At 39.9% G+C, this 23,654-nt stretch overlaps 1 protein-coding gene across 1 annotated transcript in view; it reads right to left on the minus strand.

Annotated features, from left to right (window-relative positions):
* RYR2 (ryanodine receptor 2) overlaps positions 1-23,654 on the minus strand; it is an 810,210-nt gene that overhangs the window by 153,554 nt on the left and 633,002 nt on the right. The window contains exons 61-67 of the mRNA XM_019549810.1: positions 19,074-19,138; positions 17,470-17,591; positions 14,710-14,759; positions 7,383-7,443; positions 5,899-6,137; positions 2,591-2,672; positions 559-689 (exon numbers count right to left, since the gene is read on the minus strand). Of these exons, the coding sequence (XP_019405355.1) occupies positions 559-689; positions 2,591-2,672; positions 5,899-6,137; positions 7,383-7,443; positions 14,710-14,759; positions 17,470-17,591; positions 19,074-19,138 (750 nt within the window). The remainder of the gene's footprint in view (positions 1-558; positions 690-2,590; positions 2,673-5,898; positions 6,138-7,382; positions 7,444-14,709; positions 14,760-17,469; positions 17,592-19,073; positions 19,139-23,654) is intronic.

The raw sequence follows: 23,654 nt of genomic DNA on the forward strand, positions 1-23,654 counted from the left end.
CCATTCTTCTGTCTCCTAAAATTGCCAGAATGTATATTGCCCATATGTACTGACATGTACTGACATCTCCTATTAAAACTACTGTAAACACCAAAATTGAAAATGAGACATAAGGAACTAAGCTGCTAATTAAGATATGTCTTGCTATCACAGAACATAGGTAGGTACCTATATAGATAGGTTTGTGATTGTCATATAATATAAACTTAATATTGCAACAACAAAGGTGGGGAATCCAAAAATAGCTCCTTAATTAACATTTTTTTTTATTTTGCAACATATCAACATGAAATCATGGGGTGAAATCCTTTTGATGCATCAATTACAAAGTTGTAAGCACTATATTGCCACATAAAAAGTGAGGCAGTCTTTTAAAGGAACCAAAAGCCCTGAGTGTAATAGGAGTAACCAAGCAATTTAGCAAAACAATACAACAAACCCATAATTGGGGATTACTGTAATAAAAAAAAACAACTGCAAGAATGCAAGGAGTAAGATAACTCTATTTTGTTTGAAATTTAGCTTTTAAAATGCCCACATGTGAGGTTCTGGATGTACCTGCTCGGTCTCTTGCACATTTGGTGTTGTAGATAGAATACGTATTATGCTTATTTAGATGAGTTTCCAAAAAAGCCACAGGGAAGGCACCAGCAAAAGCAGCTAAGCATTCTCCTAGTGCTGACCGCTGCCTGCAAATTGAGAAATTCTAAGTGTTATTTATATATCTTTGATTAAATATATCCAGAACTAGTTCAATGTCATTATCTTTACTATTACTATAAAGTGTGGTCTTCTGAAAGAAAGAATACGCTACATTATTATAACTGGTAACACAGCAACAGAAAAATCAATGTAATAGATATCAGAATAAAGCAAACTTCCACTATCACATGAAAATGTTAAGATATAAAATGTCAAATGTTTTCTACTTATTTGCCAAGAGCTACAGAAGAACACACAAGAAAAACTTAATACCAGTATCATAATAACACCACTACCATTTTCCATTCAATTCCAGATAATCCTGACTCCATATACTCTTCTACTAAGAAAGTGTTATTGAACAGACACATAGATCAAGAGGCCAAAAGTTGTTATCATCACATCTAAATGATAACAGTAGAGCATTTCCTTTTCATGCAATTTGACGATAACTGTATCCTGGGCTCCTGAAAGCCCAAGTCTATATCTAGCAATAATACTGTTGTTACTTATTTCTTAGGAATTATGCTCACATTAGTCTACTAAACTTTCCTCTGTACTCTCACATTTTCAAGTGATCGATGTTTACTTGACAAATTTACTTGGCAATTCAAATTCAGTTACTCTGATAAAAATAGCAAACAGCCTGCCTCTAATACGTAGGATTTGTAACCAATCTAATAGACTTCCTTTTCCCAATCACACAGCTTGATTCCATCTGCTCTGAAAGAAAATCTATTAGTATACATTGTCTGTGACATGCCTACCCTCAACCTCAGTTGTTTGATCAAAAAATCTTGTTATTAATCCAATTCTGGTAATAAATACAGTAAAATCTCTATTATCCAGCATGAGTGGGGAATGGCAGGTGCCGTTAATGTACAAATGCCGGTTATCTAAAAATACTGGAGCTGGAGGGGGAGGCTTGCATGCAGCAGCAATTGGGTGCAGTGGTGCATGGTGGAGGTGGGGGCAGGGGTTGCACACAGCTTGCAAGCGGCAGCTGGGCAGGGTGGTAGATGGTGGCAACATGGCGGCAGTGTGAGGCGGTTGTACGTGGTGGTGGCGCAGAGTGGTGGATGGCGGCAGCACAGCAGCAGCTGTGCAGTGCCAATTAACAGAATATACCAGCTAGTAAAATGCCGGAAAAAAGGGATTTTACTGTACTGCCACTGAATTTCTTGTCTATGACTCCAGTCTCATAGCTATGTCCTTGCTTATTCCTTCTCCTTATTCTTTATTAATGAATAAGAATGAAAAGAACATGAATTTCACATTAAAATGTTATATGATTTCTATGTGTATTAATATTTGTGGGCTATTGCAGATGAAAGGAACAACTTTCATATTTGGTATATAAAAGCGGTATACTATTCCATATAAGTCAAATATATAAAAAAAATCCAACTTAGGAAATATTCACATAAATAGTGCAAATATTTTTTCCCTAACTGGATAGTAATTATATTCAAAACTAATTCTATCTGCAGCTGCCTGTGGTATGTTGTGAGCATAAAATTAGATATCAACGTTTTGAGGACAGCGACCATTCTTAGTGAAAGGAGATTTGCATAACCACTTTAAGTTGCAAATGATTCCCCTTGTATTGGCTTATAATGTCTCATTTTCATAAGGAATTTATGGGCTACTAAAGAATAACCTGTCAGCATGCAAAAGCCCTTTGCCAAAGCTCAATAATTAGTAGAATTAAGAAATAAGCGTACAAAGTTCATGTATGTTTCCACCAAAGAAATCATCTTTTTTTGCTTAGTGGGTGGTGGGGGAAGGAGGTGGGGGCAGAAAGGGAGGGAAGGGGCAGTAGAAAAAATGGTATACAAGTAGGTGTATGTAGGAAGTTTGCAATTATGTGAAGGGTTTTTCCTCTTACCGCTCCACGTAGATGCTCTTGCTAGTTCCAAGAGCATATAAACTGGCCAATATTCTGTAACAAGATACTTGAACATCTTCCACTAAAGAAAAGGAGAAGGGAAAAAAAAGAGAATTTTGAATGCTCTTCATTTTGGTAGGATTAAAATACATAAGCAATCTCATTATATTTGACTTGATAATCTGTGCAGAAATGAGTTTAAATTACCAAATATCATCCATAGATGTTACAGAGTAACTGCCATAGCTTGTAATATAAAACTTCCTTTTAATGTGATAAGCATTATTATACTGAGAATAGTATCATATCTAATATGTCATTAGTGCTCTAATTTTCTGTTATTAATGGCCCACCATCCTTGTGAGGATAATGCATAGTTACATAAACTGAGAATTAGTTAATTAAATAACCTGAGCACTACATTTTAGTGAATCTTCTCTGATTGCTTGCAGGGCTTAAATAGCAGGGAATTCTCAAGGCAAATTGCTAAAGTGTTAAAATAAGTAAAAGGAAAATGTATTACGGAACTAATCCATTTAAGATTCCATTTTTGCTTTGTAAAGTACATTACATTAGAAAGATACTCTTGTTCAAGAGATGTTTTGATTCTTCACATACTTAATGAAATTATCTCCATTTAAGACACAGCTATAAGTTTATAGCAGCTAAATGATTTACTGATCAGTCAGACAAAGGGAATAAAAGAATGAGCACAAGTTCCTACAAGTTCTTTTCTTTACACTATGCTTTTGTTTTAGAAACAAACAATGGCCAGTTTGTCATATGGGAGAAATGATCAAACCTCTTTCTTTTTTTAATTTTAAACATTTAAAGTTGGAGTTTTCCAATTTGTGGCTCTAAGTACCTGGATTGCTCACTTTCAGGAAAAAAAAACCTTTAGTTTATCCTACATCCAAAAAATAACAACATTCCAACTTCCTCTAAAGTTTTACTACATTTTTTTCCAGTTCTCGTCTCCCCTCTCATAACCCCTTTCGCCTCTCCAGATGATAGCAATGAAACATGATAGAATTCCATTCTTTCAATCTAAAATTAAAGTGCTAGGGTGACCACCTTTGGTACAGACAGGCGTTACATTTAGATTGACCTAACCAGGGTTAGGTCGATCTAAATGCTCAGCTGTGCAGAGGGCTTAAATTGCTCAAAAATGGTGCCCAATCTAAGTTGATGCACCTAAGTCAGATCAAAACTGCATTGATTTGGTGCACTCAGAGATTGAGACTGCATTAACTTATTCTAATAAAGGGTTAACCCAATTTTGTGAACACTTGTACAAGTTCAGAGTGCAGCCTCTGAGTTGGGAAAGCCTAGCCACTTGCCCCAGCCATGGGGCTGCATTATTTCCACTCCACCCACCCTGACCGGAATATTTTTAACCCCCCACACCTTCCTTTCCATACCAGACCTCCTCCCTACCATGGACAACCCACCACCCCGCTGCCTCTGCCTCCAGTCCCACCAACTTCTCTCTTGGATCACAGACTGGCTGCAGCAAATGACTGTACACACCCTTAGTGTCAGTGCCTGTTATTTGCTGCCCACCCTATGGGTCTGATCTGTGGAGAAAGTCTGAGCTTCCAGCATAAACTGGCTTCATTTTTATCAAACTCAGTCCCCAGAGTCAGTCAACAAACTGGCTATCACAAGGATGGGTATTATTATTAAAAACATGATGTGAAGAGAAGTGTAGGTATGCAACAGAAATAACCCATTCCAATGACATATCATTGGTTCATTTAAACTATGGCCATTTTCTCAACCAGTTTATACTCCTAGGGGGGTCATGCTAATTGAAGTTTGAGTTTAAGGGTATGACATATTTCCCCAGCTTCTTGGCTTATGATGATATTCTAAGCTACTGTTCCCCCCATACTTTACAACAAGAAAGAATGTAGTATGAGCAAGGGTTTACAACCTAAGCACATTTACTTTTGGCAATAAAAGTTCAACCTTCAGAAAACAGTTTTTCACATAGTTGGAAAATACAAAAAGCACAGACTTCGAGAGTTTTTGTTTGTTTGTTGTTTTTTTACCAGATCCACTGCTACTGAAAGATTTATACAAAACTTCTTCCAATCTAGGTTTGTGGAAGCAGGATGACAAAACTGGCCAACAGAATCCCTACAGAGATTCTAAGACATGCAGAACTGAAATACTTTGTGAACTGTAAGGCTAGAAATAGATGTTGCTGAAAGAAGCAGATCAGCTGTGCCACAATGTGTTATGGCACAAATGATTTGCTTCACTGGGCAAAACATGTCATTCCTTGTTTCACCCTTGATGGTGTAGGACAAAGGACAATGTGATCTTCCCTCTTTCCCATGGGTCTGGCTGAGTGGGAAAGCACATTTGTTTGGCATAGGTTTGGCCTTGCAGAGAGAGTGGGGTTTTCCCTGCCAAGTCAGACACAGGTAAAACATATCTGCCACAACACAGAGGCAGAGTCTCTTACCACCTTTTGTTGTGCCACTGCTTTTTCTTTCATGTGACATGACAAAGGGTATTGCTGTCTGTTTGCTCAGTGTTTGTGCCGCCACAAAAAAAAACAAACGACTATGGCAGAACAAATGAGACTTCAAGTAGCATCTGTTTCTACCTTTAAAGACACCACAAAAGTACACCTTTTGTTCTTCAGGGATTAGGTTTTTAAATCTAAAGTTCTGAATCTGTATTATTTCTAAACTACACAGGATAGCGTTTCATAAATACCTCCCAGACACACATGGATCAATCAAAAAATCATGCCTGTCATTAAATCAAGGAATGCAATCCTGTTTCAAGAGGCTGCCTTTTGTAGATGCTTTCGTCAAGGGGACCTCAGAGCTCCAAACAAACATTAATTCAGCTTGACAACATCCCTTTATATTAAACCCCCCTTTTACAGCTTCATAAACTAAGCCAAAGAGAGAGAGACAGAGAAAGAGAATTGTGCAAGATCGTGTAGCAAGACTGGATCAGAGCCAGCAATTAATTCCAGACTTTGTATCTCAATTCCTAACCACAAACTCAAACTCTCCCTTCTTTCAGGGAAAAAAAGCTGGTGACTTTATTCTCAACTTACAACTCTCACTTAAATCAATTACAACTTTACATCGTTAAGAACAGGGATTTATCTTTGTACAATAGTACTGAGACTCTAATAATCATCACTACAAGACAATAAAGCAGCCACCTACAGGTCAATGTGTGTTATTTGTACCCCTCCCCCCCATGGAAGGTGTGAGACTACTCAGCTTAAGAACCTGGCGCTTTAGTACAGGCTGCTTTCATTTCTAAATAATACATACATATTAAATCTTCCCCAAATTGATGCTGTCCAATGTGTTCAAATAATGAAGAGAGCACTGGCAGGAGAGCCACTGTGGTGTAGTTAATGATTTGTGTTACTCCCTTTGGCTGGTTTCTGGTGTGTGTAAACTGGCCTTGCTTAAGATTTTCCATTGTTTTCTCCAGATCCTCTGCAGCATTATCCAAAAATGCTCTCAGTGCCATTTTAACAGACTCCAGACCAGTTTTCATCACTGTCCTGCACATTACATGTAAGAAAGAAAAATCATATTCTATTAGAGAAATACAAAACAAATCCTAGTTCTGGCTTATATGAAAAAGTTTCTTCAAGTTTTTGTGCATCTATTTTATACTCAGTAAATTCTTTTTTATTTAAAGAAAGCAACCCGTGGTAGCACTTTGTCCTGAAATTCTGTCTCAGTAAATTCTACAGATCATACTGGGCCTTTGATTGTTTTTACATTGAAAAACTTTCGGAACATAATGTTTTAAATGTTTCATAAAATAAGGAATGAGCAAGCCTGCTAGTCATCAGAATAGGGAATGTATACCAATTTGAAGCGGCATTCCAAAATAAATCATACTTCACAGTCACATTTTTCATATCAGAAATTAAAAATTATAAAGTGTTGACTGAAAGTTTCCATTAAAATCCATAGTAGGAACAGAAAAAATATTATTAGCTATATGTTTGCTATATAGGTGCAATCAAATCTATACTATGCTTCAATTCAGCATAATTATTTTTAAACAGAAACACGTGGCTCATTAAATTGATTGTAGAGGTATCAGTCCTAGGAAAGTAATAACTATAGGAAGTTTCTCATTAGATTGTAGAAGAACTTGACTGTCCTTCTGGGAAGTTGTGGAAAAGCTTTGTAGATCTGTCAGCGCTCAGCAAAGTGCATAGTTTACCAGCCCCAGGGAAAGCTTTAGTCTGTGCTCAAAATGGGCAGCTCTCCCAGGTAAAAAGCCCCACAAAAATCAGTTCAGAGTTCTTGTATACAGACTGGAGGGGGTGAAAGTAATATTCAGTGGAGAGCCTAAGTCAACTTGCCAGTAAAGACATGTTTTAGAAATAGTGTATTTCATTCCATAAACATTCAATATGTGGCTTCTCTGATGAGACTTCAAGCAAAAGAATAAATCAAATCCACTATTTATGGCAGTTTTTGAGATACTTAGCTGCTTCAAATAGGTCAAGAAACAGCCAGTAATTTTTGGTCACTGATGACCTGATCTGGACTAGAAACAATAACCTAGAGAAAAAAGCTCTGTCTCACACTACCAAAAACCTTGGTCACCAAGAATAATAATAGATCCACATTTACCATGGGAACTTTTTCTTCCATTAGGATACTCTTTTTCTAATGTCAAAAAGTGTGTGGCCATATACAGATAAACAGCTTCAAAATCCTATACATTATATGCTCAGTTACTTTCTAAATTTTATTTATACTTTAGAAAATATATTCAGCATTACCTTGCATCCAAGGTCTGACCCAGTATGTGAAGACAGTTGACTATTGAAGTTGCATCATTTCCTAAACAGGAAGTAAAATGACCTATCAATTAAGCTGAATTTGCATTAAAGCTTTCGTGTTTTCTTTTTTCTTTTAACTGCATTTGTGATTTTACAAGAAATGGTAACCAAAACAGCAAAAAAAAAACAATTCAACTTCTGCATTATCTTAACAGCCAAGTTAAAAACATGCAGTTTGTTTTCTTAACCTGTTTACACAGATGCAGTGACTGGAGGCACTAAAGCATCTCTCATCGAAGAGCTGAGGCACTCAAAGCATCACATCAAATCACTAAGGCACTCAAGAAGAGATGTGGTCTTAATCAGAGCTGCAGTGCATCATGTGTGTTTTATTTCAGTTTTGCAAATATAATTTTAATTGATTCATATAAGAGCAGATGAAATTTTCTCTCTTTCTCAGACAGTGAAAACTATTTAGATTTCTTAATTTGGTCCTGCCCACTCATGAGAGACACACATTTGTATAAGACAGCACAGAAATGTTAGACCTTGAATGTTGTAGCTAAGCTGAAGTGATCCACAGCGGGATCTTTCAAATCACTGATCTAACTTCCTGAAAAGTTACACAATTGTAACTTGCTGTTTCTACATCTAAGACTTATAAACTGTTTGATGATAAAGTAACTAAAGCATCTCATGTGACATACCCCTTTAAATGAGCTAATCAGGTATTTTGCACAGCATTGTTGGCTAATGGTGAAGAATTTACCAGCTTCTTAAGCAGGCTTTACAGCCTGCACTGAGCTTCCCGCTTCTAAAGCTAGGCTCTTAGAAGTTCCAGAGATAGCCAGTGCAAACTTAGCACAAACATGTCCGTGGGCACATCTACACAAGACACTGCCTGTGCAGCACCAAAAAATACTGTGCAGTATCATGTCATAGCATGGACAGTGCTAATATGTTACTGTGCAGTAGTATTAAGCTACTGCACGGTAGCATCACCTAAAAGACATTTGCCAGTGCTACTGTACAGTAACTCTGGTTACTGTACATTTATTTAATACTTGGTAATACAAGTACTAAATAAATGCATAAACTATGGTCCCTGAACTTATTGTAATGTTGATATGCACTGAGATGTTGTCTTCAATAGATGCCACCCTATTAAAAAAAAAAAAAGAAAAAAAAGATGTTTCACCAGTTAAACAAAGGGTTAATTTTGGTCATATGCATAACTCGTACACACCCTCCCCTATTTAGAATCTATGAATTCCCTCCCTACTTAGGAAAGGCCACCGTCTCTCTCATATTTTTGACGCTCATAAAACTAATGAACCTTTAATAACAAAACAGTAGATTAGTAAAATACTTTAATGTAGGTTACAGGAAATAATGTCATGAAATTTAGTCAGTGGGCCAACTATTTTCAAGTGAACATAAATAGTTCTTTTTAGTGAAAATAATGTAAAAAAGATGCCAGAGAAGAGGATGCAGTAGTGGCATTTGAGAAGTTTCCCTTCTGTGACTCAATCTGAAAGCAAGAAAATGTTAATAAGAGTGTGTTCTATTTACATTTACAATTAAAGTCATATGTTTACTACATATCAAATAGTTTCTATGAAGACAGTAAGCAGAAGACAACAAGTATTCTGGGCATGGAAAACTCGTCAATCTTTAGGTTTGTCTTTCCTGGAGAGAAAAATAAGGGTAAATCCACTGAGACATGCAAACTTGACACTGAAGTGACATTAGAAGATTGACAGGGTAACCACAGCTGAAAGGTTCTAACTCAAAGCTCTGATCCTGAAACAAACTTATTCACATGTGTAACTTGACAATTGTGGGACTAAAAATTTTTGCTAGAACTGGGCTTCAAGTATAAACTCCAAGTTTAAATCATTATAAACTAATCACAGGTTACTTGCAAATCTCTACCATAAAAGTACTAAACAGGCTTAGAGAACATGGTAGTGAGAATACTGATAACGATCTGTTAACACTGCTATTCATATCATTTCTGCTGTTGCTGGTGCAATATATTTTTAGGAAAAATCTCTACTGTAAATAGAGATTCCATTAGCAACATTTTGGCAACAGGATACATTTGTTTAAGAGAAAGATTAAAAATTGACAGAAACTTTAACAAGCACAAAATACACAACCTTCTTGATCACTACATTTGCCTACTTCTGATTATAAAGTAATCTGTATATTTTGGAGAACTTGTGCATGTGCTTCAGTTAGACAAATGATTCTCAACCAGGTTGTGAGGAAACCCTGGGGTGCCACAAGATCCTCTGAAGGGTGTTGCAGAAGGTGTGAAGTGAAAAGTAAGGTGCAATTACAATAATGAGGTGTGAGGATATAAGCAGGTAAAGGCAGGCCCAGGGTCTCCCTGCCAGGCCACTTCCCATCTGGCACTGCCTAACCCCTCTGCTCTGCAAGAAGATAGGCACTGAAATAAATAAATTTATTTTATTATTATTATTTTAGTTATTATTTTAGTTTTGTAAGAAATGAATTAGTTTTTTGGAATGGGGTGCTACTGAATTTATACAAGTTATGGCAAGGTACTCAAGTCAAATAAGGAGTGCCTTGAGAGTAACAAAGGGTCTCAAAAGGTTGAGAACCACTGAATAAGACCTTTATAATCTTCCTATTAATAAAGCACCAGCAGAAGGCAGCTGTTTTCTCCTCACAACTATGATATTATAAACAGGTCCTGATATCCCAAACATTTGATAATGTGCTAATTTAAAGTTGTTCATAGATATGAAAAAGTATCCAGAAATCCATCAAAACCATTTTGGTGTGGAAATGAGAATGGAAATCTTACGAGATAAAGGTTCCTAGTTCTTCCTTGTTTTGTTGGATGAAAATACTGAAAGAAGAAATTTTCATTATGTATTTTGGAAGTTCCATCTTTGTTTCTTGATGTAGCCAAAAGGACAGAGATGCTGATGTTTTAGCCAAGTACAGGCGGTCAAAAACCCGAAGAGTGAATTGATTCAATCTTTCCAGGTTTCTGTAAACTGCCTAGATTGAACCAATTATAAGAGTGAACTAATATCCACTTTTCAAACCTGACAGGCAACCAAACTCCTGCAGTGGCCCATACCAGAAGCCAGGGGGTGCTAGAGTATGCCTCCCAGCCTGATAGTCACAGCAAAGAGCAATTCCCAGAGACATGTCCCCTCTTCAGCCTCGAGCCAACTGGCACCAGGGAAGGGGGTGGGTGGAAGCCCCCAATGGGGTGTGTCGCCCTTTCTCCCCCGTGCTTGGAGTTGGTTCCCCTAGTGCTTGGAGTTGGTTCTGTCTGGGCCAGCTGAAGAGGTGGTGTGAAGGGAACCCCCCACCCTGCACCAAACTCCCAGCTGGGGTCTCCCTGATATGAGGGGAAGGGGGAAGCCCCAAGTAGGGCATTCCTCCCTATCCCTATCTCCCCCACATCCCACTCACCCAGAGCCGGAGCTGGGTCAGTCACCCAGACATGTGCCCTCCTTGGCACACTGGGTAGCTGAGGAGGTGGGGGGGATGCCCCCCTTCCCCAGCTCTGGACCTCTAGCTGGGTTGTGCTGGGTGCCCTAGGTGATGGGCAAGCAGGAGCATGGGCAGGCAGGAGCACTGGTGCCCCCCTCCCCCACAAGCACCAGCTGGGGAATGGAGCACCAATTGGCAGGATCGGCCTGGGACCTGGGGTGATCACCCGGCCATGCCCCTTCCTCAGCCAGCAGGCCAATGGGAGGGAGTGAGGAGGGCATAGGACCATCCCCCCCAGCTCTGGATCTCCAGCCAGGCTGTGTCCAGCATGGGGGGGAGGGGGGGAAGCTCGCAGTGGAGTCCATTTCCCCACCCCCACAGCTGGCAGCCAAAGCTCACCCAGAAATGGCCCCTCTTTGGCTAGCAGGCTGGCTGAAGAAGAACTGGGAGGTAAAATGGTCCCCACTGTGGGCTTCCCCCCATGCTGGGCACAGCCTGGCTGGAGGTCCAGAGCCAGGTGCCCTCCCATGCCCCCTTTCCCCCTCCCACTCCATCCTCAGAAGGTCTGCCAGCCTAGAAGGGGGCGTGGCCATGTGATTGCCGCAGCTCCCAGCTACGGGAAAGCCCGCAGTGGTACCCAATCTGGGAGCTAAGGCAGTCACCCAGTCATAACTCCTCTCTGTCCAGCTGGGCTGTCTAAAGAAGGGGAAGAATGGCCCCCTCCACCTGGCTCTAGGCCTCCAGCCATGGTATGCGTGGTGCAGGATGGGGGGGGAGTCCAAACTGGTGACTTTACTCTCCCAACCTGAGCTGGGAACTGGAAGCTGAGGTGATCACCTGGCCATCACCTGGCCTCCCCAGCCAGCAGACAGGCTGAGGAGGGAGTTGAGGGGGCAAAATAGCTGCCCTATCCCTCCCCCTCCCCCTATTCCTGGCCCCCAATTGGTTTGTGCCCAGCATGCGGGGAATCCCACAGTGGAGGTTTTACTTCCACCCTGGCTGGGAGCCAGAAGAATTCCCTTGGCAGAAGAGGTGGCAGGGCTGGGGGAATCTGCTGGGCTCTGGACTGCCTGGGATTTTACAGCTGGGGTTGGGGCTGCCCTGCTCTACTGGAGCAGAAAGCATAGCCCAAGGATGAACAGCATCCCAGGGTGCTGGAGGATTGAGATTTAAATTGAATTGGGAGGGGAACCAGGACAGAAGTTCCATAAACCAGTTTGACCTAAATCAGTGAAGTCTGATACTACATTCAACCAGATTTATTTTAAAAGGGATTCGGCAATTTTGAAAGCAGTTTATGTGCACTGAACTTCTATTCTGTTACAGGTTTAAACAAGTTTCTATCACTTAAATGGGTTATATGCGACTTCTGTCTCTAGGCTTAAAGAGCTAACTAGTTGTTCTGAATGTCATAAAAGCATTGGGTTTAGACCCAATATGCAAAGAATACTCCAAATTATACTGTAACTGACACAGAGCATGAGAAATGACCATAACTCAGTTACAGTAAAATTGCCAATTACTAGGAGACCCACTGTAAAATACTGAAATTAATGGACTAGCACGACAGCTCCTTTCCTTCTGATCTGTATGCCCTAGACACATGCACTCATTAATGCCTCTAATTAAGAGCAGAATTTGGTTATGAAGAGAACAGGGAAGAACAGTGAGAATTCCGGCCTTTCCATTTCTTTGGCCTTTAACGCATTTAGTTGTTTTCATTGTGTTTCCACTTTTTATGTTTCTGTGTCTTGAAGAGTCAAATTTCAGATGACCAGGATTTTTTTTTTAAAGTGAGATTAAATACTTGAAACTCAGTCTCTAATTATATGATTTCTCCTGTTCTTACAAATTGTATCACAGCAATAAGAGAGCTTAGCTACAGTTGATATTTTCCTAACAACCCTCCTCCTATAGAGCAATGCAAAACACATTCTTTTAAAAAAACAACACAGGATCTCCACTATAACACAAGGATACACAAACATTTGAATTTACTGGGCAGTTCTGTCTTTTCCATTCTGTTACCCCTGAACAACCAACAGATTCAAAGTCAGAGAAGGAGTAACAACAGTTGAACCGCAAGTTCTACCAATTTACATCTGCCACATACGTACACTTATTTTAAAAAAAACAAACTAATTAGAAATTTGATTTTTATAAACTCTGAAACCTAGATACAAAGCATACCATGATATTAGAAATGCAGAATCCATTATAAAATTCTGGCTTATATAAAGTATGTTTTAGGATAAAAGCATGCATCTACATATGCCATTAAGGCAATGTGATAAACTCCGGCACAGTTTGCGCCAGAGTTCTACCTCACAGTTCTGAAATGTTGCCAGGTGTTGGCCCTATATATTCAAGGGATTATATTTGCTGTTAGTTAACACATGTAAATTAACCTGAGTCAAGAATAAACCCGCTTTCCTCCTGAAGATGTGCCAATAGTAATGAAGCCTCAGCTGCATCCATCTCCCCTCCAATTCCTTGGTTCCTGAGGAACCCTCTCTGGACAATCCAAAAATGGACAGGCTAGGAACCAGGGTGGAAATAATTTTTCCTCTAACATTGTAGACTGTATATGGAAATGAAATGCAGGCTCAGTTTTTTAGTCATTAGTTCTAAACGATAATCCAAGAGATTAATCCATAATATTATCCCTGAGATTATTTACCCCAAATGACAGAAAATCACATCACTTCAGAGCTGAACCATCCATCAAATCATGCTGTCACTAAAAGTTTTCAAAATAAACCAGTACAGATTGAGATATTTTTTGGAAAACCAGTTTAGAACTTATCCAGGGGCTGAAGAGCAGTTACGTGACATGCTTTACTAACATACCACAAAAAGCTGCAACAACCTCTCATTTGGGGTACGTAATTCAGTGGTGGTCTTTTAGAAGGAGCTCTACACAAACTCCTCCCACTTTGCTCATCACAGTTGCCTGCAAGCTCAAAACATGATGCCAAACTATTTTCCATATTTTTTTTCAGGTTATTGATTACAAGAGTTTATAAGCTTTTGAAATATCACAGTGCTTACCAAATAGGTACTTTCCCTTCAAATGAAATGAAATATATCAGAACTCGATTATATCTGTACTTTCAATCAAACTGGAATCATCCAGATAATTATCCAATTAGATGTAATGTTCATGGATGATAAAGTCTGCACTGCACCTATTACAGAAGATACATGCACAGGGACACATTTTCAAATAGCCTTCTATCAGCATGACATAAGAGAAGGCTGCAGAGAGTGAGTAACTGTTACATGGATCTGGCATAACGTATACACTTGACACAGACTCCAATTAAATGATTTTCACAAGGCAAAAGTTAAGAAAACCCAGCAATTTATAATAAAATAATGTCTGAAATAGTAGACATGCGGACCTGGAGTCAAGCAGGTTTGGGAATATGGAAAAATTCCATAGAACATCAGATAAGCATTTCAGCCCACTACACTTAAGTGACTTCAAGAGAGAAAAATGTATTGTTGTGATGGTAATTTATTTTCCCATTAGCAGGCCAGTGTTGAGTTTACTATAAAACAACAAACACCTGTCTCTATATGTAACATTATCCATTCTGGTTTTTGGCAGGGATAAGGGTTTGGGAATCATATTGTGACATCCAGTAAAAGACTTGAACGACTACAAAAGCTCTTCACTCATCTAAAAGCTACTGTGATCTACCAGCCTAAAGATCATTAGTGGTCCATGAAGACCATGCATTCAGCCATGCAGCATGCAACAAGGCAGCACATAACACGAGGCAAAAAAAGGCAAAGAAAACCAAGTGATGGCCATGCTAGTATTTGTCAAGGGTCTCCTTACCAAACAGTGAAATCCTATGCCTGACAAGAACTCCAAGTTTGCAGAACAGGCTGAAGACAAAATAAAAATAAAAGAGAAGAGAGGGGAAAAGAACAAAAAGGAGAGGAAAGAAAAATAACAGCTGATATATGAGCAAGAAAAAGCAACATGATGTCACGCAGAAAGAATCTATTCTCTGAGCAGAATGTGGGACAGAGTACTAAAGAAAGAGTTTTAAGGGCATCTCTTTAACAAACATGATTAAATAAGCACATATTATAATTAAACAAAAAACTGAAAGCAAAGCTAATTAATATAAAAGCGCCCTATGTGAAAACCCAGAAGGAAATAATCATTGAAGCATCAAAAAGTAAAATGCAGTCCGTTCAATATATTACTGAAAAGTAAATATATGTATATGTGTATAGATATATTTATATATATAAATATATATATAAATATCAGATTAATTGAAGTGCCTGAGGATAAGTGTTTAATTAGACCAATTAGGATCGCATTAATAGATTAACACACTTTCTTTTCTTTTCTTTTTTTTGTCTTTCATTCCTTAGCACACATAATGAGAAATACAAAGTTTAAGAGGTTAAACCAAAAAATGGACAAGACTAATGATTCTAGTTTATATGTCTGCATTCATTTTAGCACCAATGACAGGTCAACAAGTTGAGAGCAATGGATAATGATGTTTTATGTTTACTCACAAAAGGGAAAGCAATAGTGCAAGCTTCCCCACGCTGCCCAACCCTTGTGGATTTAGCCTTGGTCTCTACTCTCTACTGGAGAGACTATTTCACTCTTCTTGGCCCAACTCAGTCCCTGGCTCACTTCTCAAAATGCCATTGATGTATCAATTGAATGCAACTGTGGTGTGTGTTTTCCTCTCTCTCTCTCTCTCAAGGAAAGTTCCCTTGTTCACTAGGAAATGGCATTAATAGCATCATCTCATTTTACTAAGGCCATCATAATCACTAGCAACCTAGGACAGATTCCAACCAATGATATAAAAATGAAAGACTCTGCACAATCTATCATATAGCCTCTAACCTATCCAATTTTCCATGGACAATTTTTTAAAAATGTTATCGTCATAAAAAACGTTCATGTTGATTTAAACAGTAAGACATTGAATAGATCTCATTTCATTCCATCCTCTCATACATGAATGCAACTCTCATTAACTTCAATGGATGCTGTGCTCACATAGAATAGGGTGGAATCCAACTCATGAAGTATCTGTAGGTTAAACAGTCTCTCTAGGTATTAGCCAAAATGCCAGTACTCGGACTCATCGAAAGAACCAGCCCTACTCCATTTAAGTATTAGGAGGGACTTCATGCTACATTGGCAGGTCTTAACAGACTTAACATTACATTAATTATGTCAGAGGTTGATGTTAATTAGGTTACATCCTATGGTCCTCTGTAAAAACAGTTGGGTGTAAAGGAAACATCTTGACCCACATGCTCACAATTAAGACATCATTTGTATTTGTTGAAGGCTACATGTTTTTACTGAGTATACAATGGCTGCTTTAGGTGCCAAACAAGAACTGCGTTACAGCTAGAAAATGCATTATCAGTTAAGTAGTCTTTGGCTACATGAATGAAAAAAACTACTGTTAAAAAGAAATGGTGGAAACTTTGTTCAATAGCTTAGTTTTTCCCTCCAAAAAAATCTACAAAAGATCAGGCCCCAGAGGAAAAAACAAAATAAAACAAAATAGAAAAATCTTGTATTTCTTCTTTTTTTCCCCATGTTGCATCAAATATTCCCTTCCTGATTTACCCCTAGCTTTGGAAAGTCCATTGAAATCTTTGGTGACTTGGTTAGATGGTTCATAACAACATTTCAGGGAGATGGAATTCCTATAGCACTTGAGTCTTTAGGATCACATTTTAATTTTGCAAGTCAGGAACTTGTTGGTGTTTTTTTTAATTCTTTGAAGTTTCCCAAATTTAACACTTGGAGACAAGATGTCAGATTAAATTAATCTGATTATTAATCAGATCATTAATCTGCTCTAGTATGATATGTATTTTGCCTTCACATTTAATATGGGTTTTTAGTCCCTGCTCATATAAACATGTAAATGCAACGTATCTGTGTAACCCAGCTTGACTGTGTGTTGCAGGCCCACTTCTATATCCAATCCAATATTAGCCTGTTGAAGTCAAATCCAGAGAGTACTGGCTGTCTAACATGTAGCAATTCAAACTTACCACTGCAGGGACTTGGTTCAAACTCTTATGATAGCCAAGATGCCAATCATTATGTTAGCATGATGCAAGCAGGTGCTGTCTAATTCCTATTCAATTTTTTAACTGAGTGGCCTTTTAATTAAATATTACTAGACAAAACCAGTAATGCTAATTTCAGCAGGAGCCTGAGTCAGAGACAGAAGGAAGAAAGATATTTAGAAGACAGTCATTCATGGGGAAAAGGTCAGGGTTGATATTTATTTTTTATTGCTATTATTTCCAGCACTAAGAAAGCAACACCCCAGAAACATGGCAAAAAATAAATAAAAAAGTTGGGCTGGAAAAGTCCAAGTCAGGATTATAAAAAAAAAATTTTAAATCTTTATTTTTCCTATGGCAAAAATGATATGGTCTCAAACTGTAACAACAGTGCTACTTCTGCAATAAATCTGCATTCTGAAAACTATATTTTTCTGACAGCATAAATTTTCTGTCCTCATCTCACAAAATGACTCATTGTCAATATGGGAGAAAACAGCTCTCTGTATTTTTTTTCTTTTACCTTGTCACCATTTCTTTCTCCTTGTTAGAGGCATGGCCACCACTGCTAAGAGGCCTGCTTGCTGCAGATAGGAAATATAGGCGATGGTTTTTGAAATACTGATCGATTAAAGGGAGTACAACCTAAAATACAGTGGAGAAAGATAGACATGGTCATCTCAGAGCTTCAAGGCAGCAGTTTATTATATGTAACTCAATGTATAATGCCTTGTATTCAAAAGTTTGTCTAACGATTCCTGCCATGCACTTGGTCCAATAAAAGATATCAACCCAAATAAATCCTTTCCTCTCACATAATTCCTGGACTTGGCTACAACATCACTCTAACACAACCATAGTTTATGTTACTCATAATATGCAATGTAAATACAATGTAATGTTTTCCATTCTTAAATTCCTGTTGGCTCTCTCTCTGAATGCTGTTTCTTTGTAAATCCCTTATAGCTCCTTAAAAAAAATACTTAAAATGTCTTTCAAAAACAGGGCACTAAAATGAGTTTCTGCTTTACTCCAGCAATTTTGTTCCTGAAATTTTCTGGGAGGAATGCAAAGGAGAAAAGTGTTAACATCATTTAAAGATTTTTCGCAATTTTACGTTATTTTACCCAAAGGTTATTTATATTAATAAGATATACACAAGCATTGCCTTTAATATGGCTGCAACTTGAAATAAAAGAATCTGCCCCCCACCAGTTGGTAATAAAATTCAGCATCCAAGTAATCAAATTCTTTTCCCAGGAAGCATCCTCTCTTGTCAGGCCCCTTATTTAACCAAAAGCAGCTTGAACCATCTACCTGGAATTTAAACATTTCCAGCCCAGTAGGGATTATTGTTTAGTTCCTATTGCTGATCCATCGGCCAAGTAGGAATTCTAAATAAAAAAGCCAAGAAGAAAATTCCTCATCTCTAATTTGGGGCATAATATAGAAGGAAAAAAGCAATATGAGCACCCCAGGGGCTGATACTGCAAATGGGGCTGTATTGTGTGGTAGTACTTTACAGCATGAATACTACAATTTATTGCCAAGGAATCAGGGTCAGTTAATATAGCAGCACCTGTCTTTGCTTATTCACTAATGAATTGAAAAGGCACCTTGAATATGTAGGCACCAGGTGAGTTTACAAGTACCAAGGTATAAGCAGATTTTCCTGATTTATAAAGATAACTCCTTTCTGGCACAACCGGATACACCAAGATGGTTTTAAAACAAGGAAGGAAAGAGATAAGGCGACATTGAGACAGATCTAGCTGTATTTTTTCATGTAAGTAGAGCTTATATTAACTGCATGATGACTATAAAAAGATAGAAATTTACCCTGGCTCACTACTGGTCAAAGCTAGTAAAGGGAAAACATAGGAAAGATTACGAACAGCCAGAAGGATAAGTTGTACACCATAAAGGAAAAATATAAAGAGACCTGAAAATTATTTGTAGGCACATTTTATGCTATAGTATTTTCAATCTGTGTAGCTTTTCAATGATCAATACTGCAACAATAACAGTAACGTTCAGTACATGAACAAGTGCAAACATAACAAAAACAAACGTGCTTCTTAACAAGTGCTTTCTTCACTGAAAAGGGACAACAATGAAATACTGTACTTTGGCAAAGAATTTGATTTCTTGCTCATAAGGGAAGTGTTCTCCTTTGCCTCTGCTGCCACCATCTGTGGGTAAGAAGAATTTAAGATGTACAATGAATATTGAAAATGATAGTATTTAGTATTCTCTCATAAAAATGTATACTTTAGAACAAGTAAGTTTGGTGTTCTTTAGAGTTGGATTTTAATATATTACAGATATAATGCATTCATTACATATGTATTTTATAAGTGATTTATGTAATACAAGCTACAGTAAAACCAAAAAAGAACTGGCTGAATATTGAGGTGGTATATATCAAGAACATTTTCCAATGGAGCTATATAAATTTATATTAGCTGAGTCTTTGACTCTACAATTTTATCTTTGCAATTGCTAGTAATTTCTTACAAAGACACTATTATACATAATAACCTTCCCCTTAAAGACTTCTTGAGTTAAAAAATAATTCCACCCAGTATTTAGAGAAACTTTTTGCTGTAACCAAGATTTTCCTTATCCAAACATGTCCATTTTAGGAACAAATCAAGGACTTCTTTTTTGAAAAGTTTAACCTAAGAAAAAAGTAGTTACAAAGCCATTTAGACTATGCTTCAGTCAGGAATCATGCAGCCATCTAACTAGATTACTGCTGCCTCCTGTTGTGGCTCACTTGTTCAGGAGTAACCCACAGCATGAGGCACAGTAGCAGAGTGTAAGTAGGGGAAAAATTATAAGAAATACATGAGGAAATAAATAAGAGAAAATATTTTTCCTCTTCCCCACAACATAACTGAATTCTACAAAAAAGAATTAAATTCTGATTAGGGAACCTAATACCTCAGCAGAGTAGAATAATTACATAAATGAAGAAACAAGTTTTTGATTGAACTAGATTTTCCCTGTAGTTTACAGAACTGAATTTAGATCCCATTCTATATCATTTTGCTGTTGAATGACTTTAATAAAAGTGTCCAGGGGAAAATAAACTCACTGCAGTTGCCACATTACAGTAAAAGTCAGATACCATTTTGATAAACAAATATGTTGCAGTCTTCAAAATCCCAAGAGCAATTAGTACTGTACATTAGGGGTGTGCTAAGTGGGCCCTATTTGATTCTGCCTGAATCAGGGACAATGATTTGATTCATTGATTCGGATCACTGTCCTTGATTTGATTTGGCTGAATCCAAACCTGAAGATTCGATGCTGATTGGGAGAATCAGTGATTCAGACATAAACACAGCTTTAAATGTTTTTTCTACATAGCTCGAGGTACCAGCATGGCTTGTGAATGCTGTGATGCTGGGGCATATGGAGCATCCCACAGGACTGCAGGGGGCCCTCTATATGCATGGCAGCAAACCTGGAAGTGGACCGGAAGCACTTCCAGGTCTGCTGGGAAGCACACAGGGCTTCCCCCTCCCCATACACCCCTGGATTGGCAATCGGCCATGGGGGGACCCCAGGTGCCCCCCTCAGACCCAGGAGGCACCAGTCGCTGAGCCAAGGGGTATGGGGGGGGCCCATGAGCTCCCTGGAGGACCCAGAAATGGACAGGAAGTGCTTCTAGTCCACTTTCGGGTTTCCTGCTGAGCACACAGGGGAGACCTCTGAGTTCCTGTGGGACACTCCACGCACCCCAGCATTGCAGCATTCATGAGCCAAATGGTACCTTGAGGTACATAGAAAAAAAACATTTAAACCTGTGTCTATGCCTGAATCTCCAAATCAGGGTAATGTTAAGAATAGAGAATTAAGCACTATGGTAATTGCTAGGCCTGGTTTAAATCGCAGGCCCAGATAGCAAATGTCATAACCCAATTGTGGCAGGGGCCACCATTTTCGTGCCCAGATCATGGCACCAGTGATCTCCATTCCCCACACCCCTCCACCAAGTAGGGACTGGGGCTGAAGAGAGGAAGGGAGGGATACCTCTCCATCTCCTGCAGGTGGGCTTCCCCCTCACCTCCACACCAAACATGGGGCAGGGAGTACATGGAATGCCTCCCCCTAATGGGCCCCTGGGAATGGTGGAGGGGATAAGTGGGGTGTGAGGGAGGACTGGGCCCAGTGGTACCTTTGTTTTCCTGGCCCAGCGAGCCAGCCCCTCTCCACTGGCCACTGCTATCTCAAACTCCCATCACCTAAGGGGCTCTAACCCTTTGTGCCACCCTCTGCCCATGGACTGCGTAGGGACTGCTTGGGCAGTGAGCTAGCTCTTTCCCACTGGCCACCACTGTTGCCTTAAGTCACCACCATCTCAGGGACTTTGGCCACCTCATGCTGCCCCCTGCCCATGGGCTGTGGAGGGCCTGGGCAGGCAGCAGCTTCCCCACTCTGGCACCAAACTAGGCACAGGACTGGGCTAGACAGAGCAGGCCAGGCCAGGACAGCACACAAAGATGTGGCTGGGGCAGAGGCTGTGGCCACCACTGCTTCTACCTCATGAAGGCCAGCAGGGCTTGGGAGGACCCTGGCAGTAGAGGGAGGAGGGTGCTATTCTTCTCCACCACCCTGCTGCTGCCACTCTTCCTGCTGGCCAGTCATGCTGCTCCTCTCTTTAAAATTGCACCCACCCCCACTCCCTTCACACAGTGTTGTTATAACAAAATGTCATGACGTGGCTGTTTGCTGGAGACTTCCCCCACAAGTGGCTACATGGTGGCATTTTGTTTCAAATCACATTTTTTATGAAAATCACTTAATTTTGTGATTTTCAGAAAAAATGTGAAATCATGATTTAAAGTAGGACCTAGTAGGCACCTACAGGAAGGCCCTCTCTATACATTACAGGTATTGTGCAAGTAACTGGCTAATTGCACAATGACCTGGAAACCAGCTACACATGCAAAGTAGCTATCACACAATAAGAAGCTCCAACCAGCTATCACGTTAGACCTCACAAATATGTACTAACTTTACAGCTGGTTGCTATCAGCCTTTAGTTTGCATGTGTAGCAGGATCCCCCTTGCAGCTGAGAGCCCTGTCAGCATGGGTGCACTATGTCCAGTATAAAACCCCCCAGACCTACAAATTGCAGCAGCTGTGGTCCCCAGGTCCCAGGGATTTTACATGCTCCAAGTCCTAGGGATCATGGCAGCCACAAGCCATAGGGTCTGGGGGTTTCACATGATCTCCAAGGTCTGCGGATGCAAAGAAACCCCAGGGGCCAGGAGATTGCTTCAGGGGCAATCCTCCCTCATGATCCTCCAGTTCCAGGGGTTTCCCACACCCCTAGGGTGGGGGGATTGCCCATCTGGCAGTTCTCTGGTCCCAGGGGTTTCTTGTACCCCTGGGCCACAGATATCACTGCACTGGGGATCCTCCAGCCCTGGGGATGCATATGGCACTGCTGCGGCTGGGAGCTCCTCAACTGAAGTCCATTGGACCCCCAGCTGTGGGAGATTGCTTCTTACCACTGCAGGGGGACTCTGGGATTGCACTGGCAATAGGGAACAAAGTGAACTAATATGTGATCCCACAACTGCACCTCATGCCAGGCACATGTGGCATAACAGGGGGAGCAATTGTGTGAATTACACATTAGATCCCATTGCACCTTTACCTGCATGTGTAGAGGGGGCTGAAGACACAGGTCTTAGAGGATATATGGACTCACCTGAAAAGATGCCTACAAACAAGGTGTGTGTGTGTGGGGGGGGAGGGGGGTTCTTATTACTAATTGATGTTGGGCTGTCTACTGATAGAAATGACCAGTATCTGTTCCACTTAGATACTATTCTAATCCAGTCTTATTTATACACTGTGATTATTTTACTCATGTTATGCATGTATTATCCTTTCCTATTTAAATTATATCATGGATGGGATGGATTGTTTGGACAACTGAGTCCAGTCCTTTTCTAAGGCAGGCAAATACTTGAGTCTTGTCAACAAACCTATGTAGTGCAGACTAATGCCACATACAAATGTTATGTTTCTACTAAGGTAATTGCTCCTCTCCCCATAGAATTGCCAGTGTATGGGCATTTATTCAGCTTCTTGCAGAGATAACATTCCTCCTCTAAGACAAAGATCTTCCATCTTGAAATGAAACTTGGAACATCTCCCTGGTGAGACAGCTTCTCTTGCTAGGATGAATGACTGTATGCCAGAGGTGGCCAAACCATGGCTTGCGAGTCGCATGTGGCTTGCCAGCATCCAAAAATTGACTGAAGCCACGCCTACTTCTCTGTAAGGTGGCTTTGGAGGACAGCGCAGCCCAGCACGTCCCGTTGCTCTGGCTTTCCACATGGGGAGTACACCCCAAGCCCACCCACCTCCCTCCCAAGCTGCTGGGGTGGGGGCTACAGTCACACTGCTTACCCCGAGGTACATTACCTGCAGGGAAAGCCAAAGCGGGGGAAGGGGAGGGTGTCACCTCTACTCTGGGCTGCATTTGTTAGAAGTGGAGTTGATGTTTGTAGGTTGAAATTATGGCAAATGTGTCTAGAGCATATAGAAAGAAGCTCTTTCCAGTGTATATGCAAATAAAAAACTACAATTCTAAAAATCTCCTAAAGCAGCTAAGTGTGGTTGGTCAGCTGCAGTGAAAGAGTAAGTATCTCTGCTCTTTCACTGCTATCTGGAGAGGCGAA

This window comes from Crocodylus porosus, unplaced genomic scaffold, assembly GCF_001723895.1.
Source record: "Crocodylus porosus isolate Cpor-Errol unplaced genomic scaffold, CroPor_comp1, whole genome shotgun sequence".
Classification (NCBI taxonomy): Eukaryota; Metazoa; Chordata; order Crocodylia; family Crocodylidae; genus Crocodylus; species Crocodylus porosus.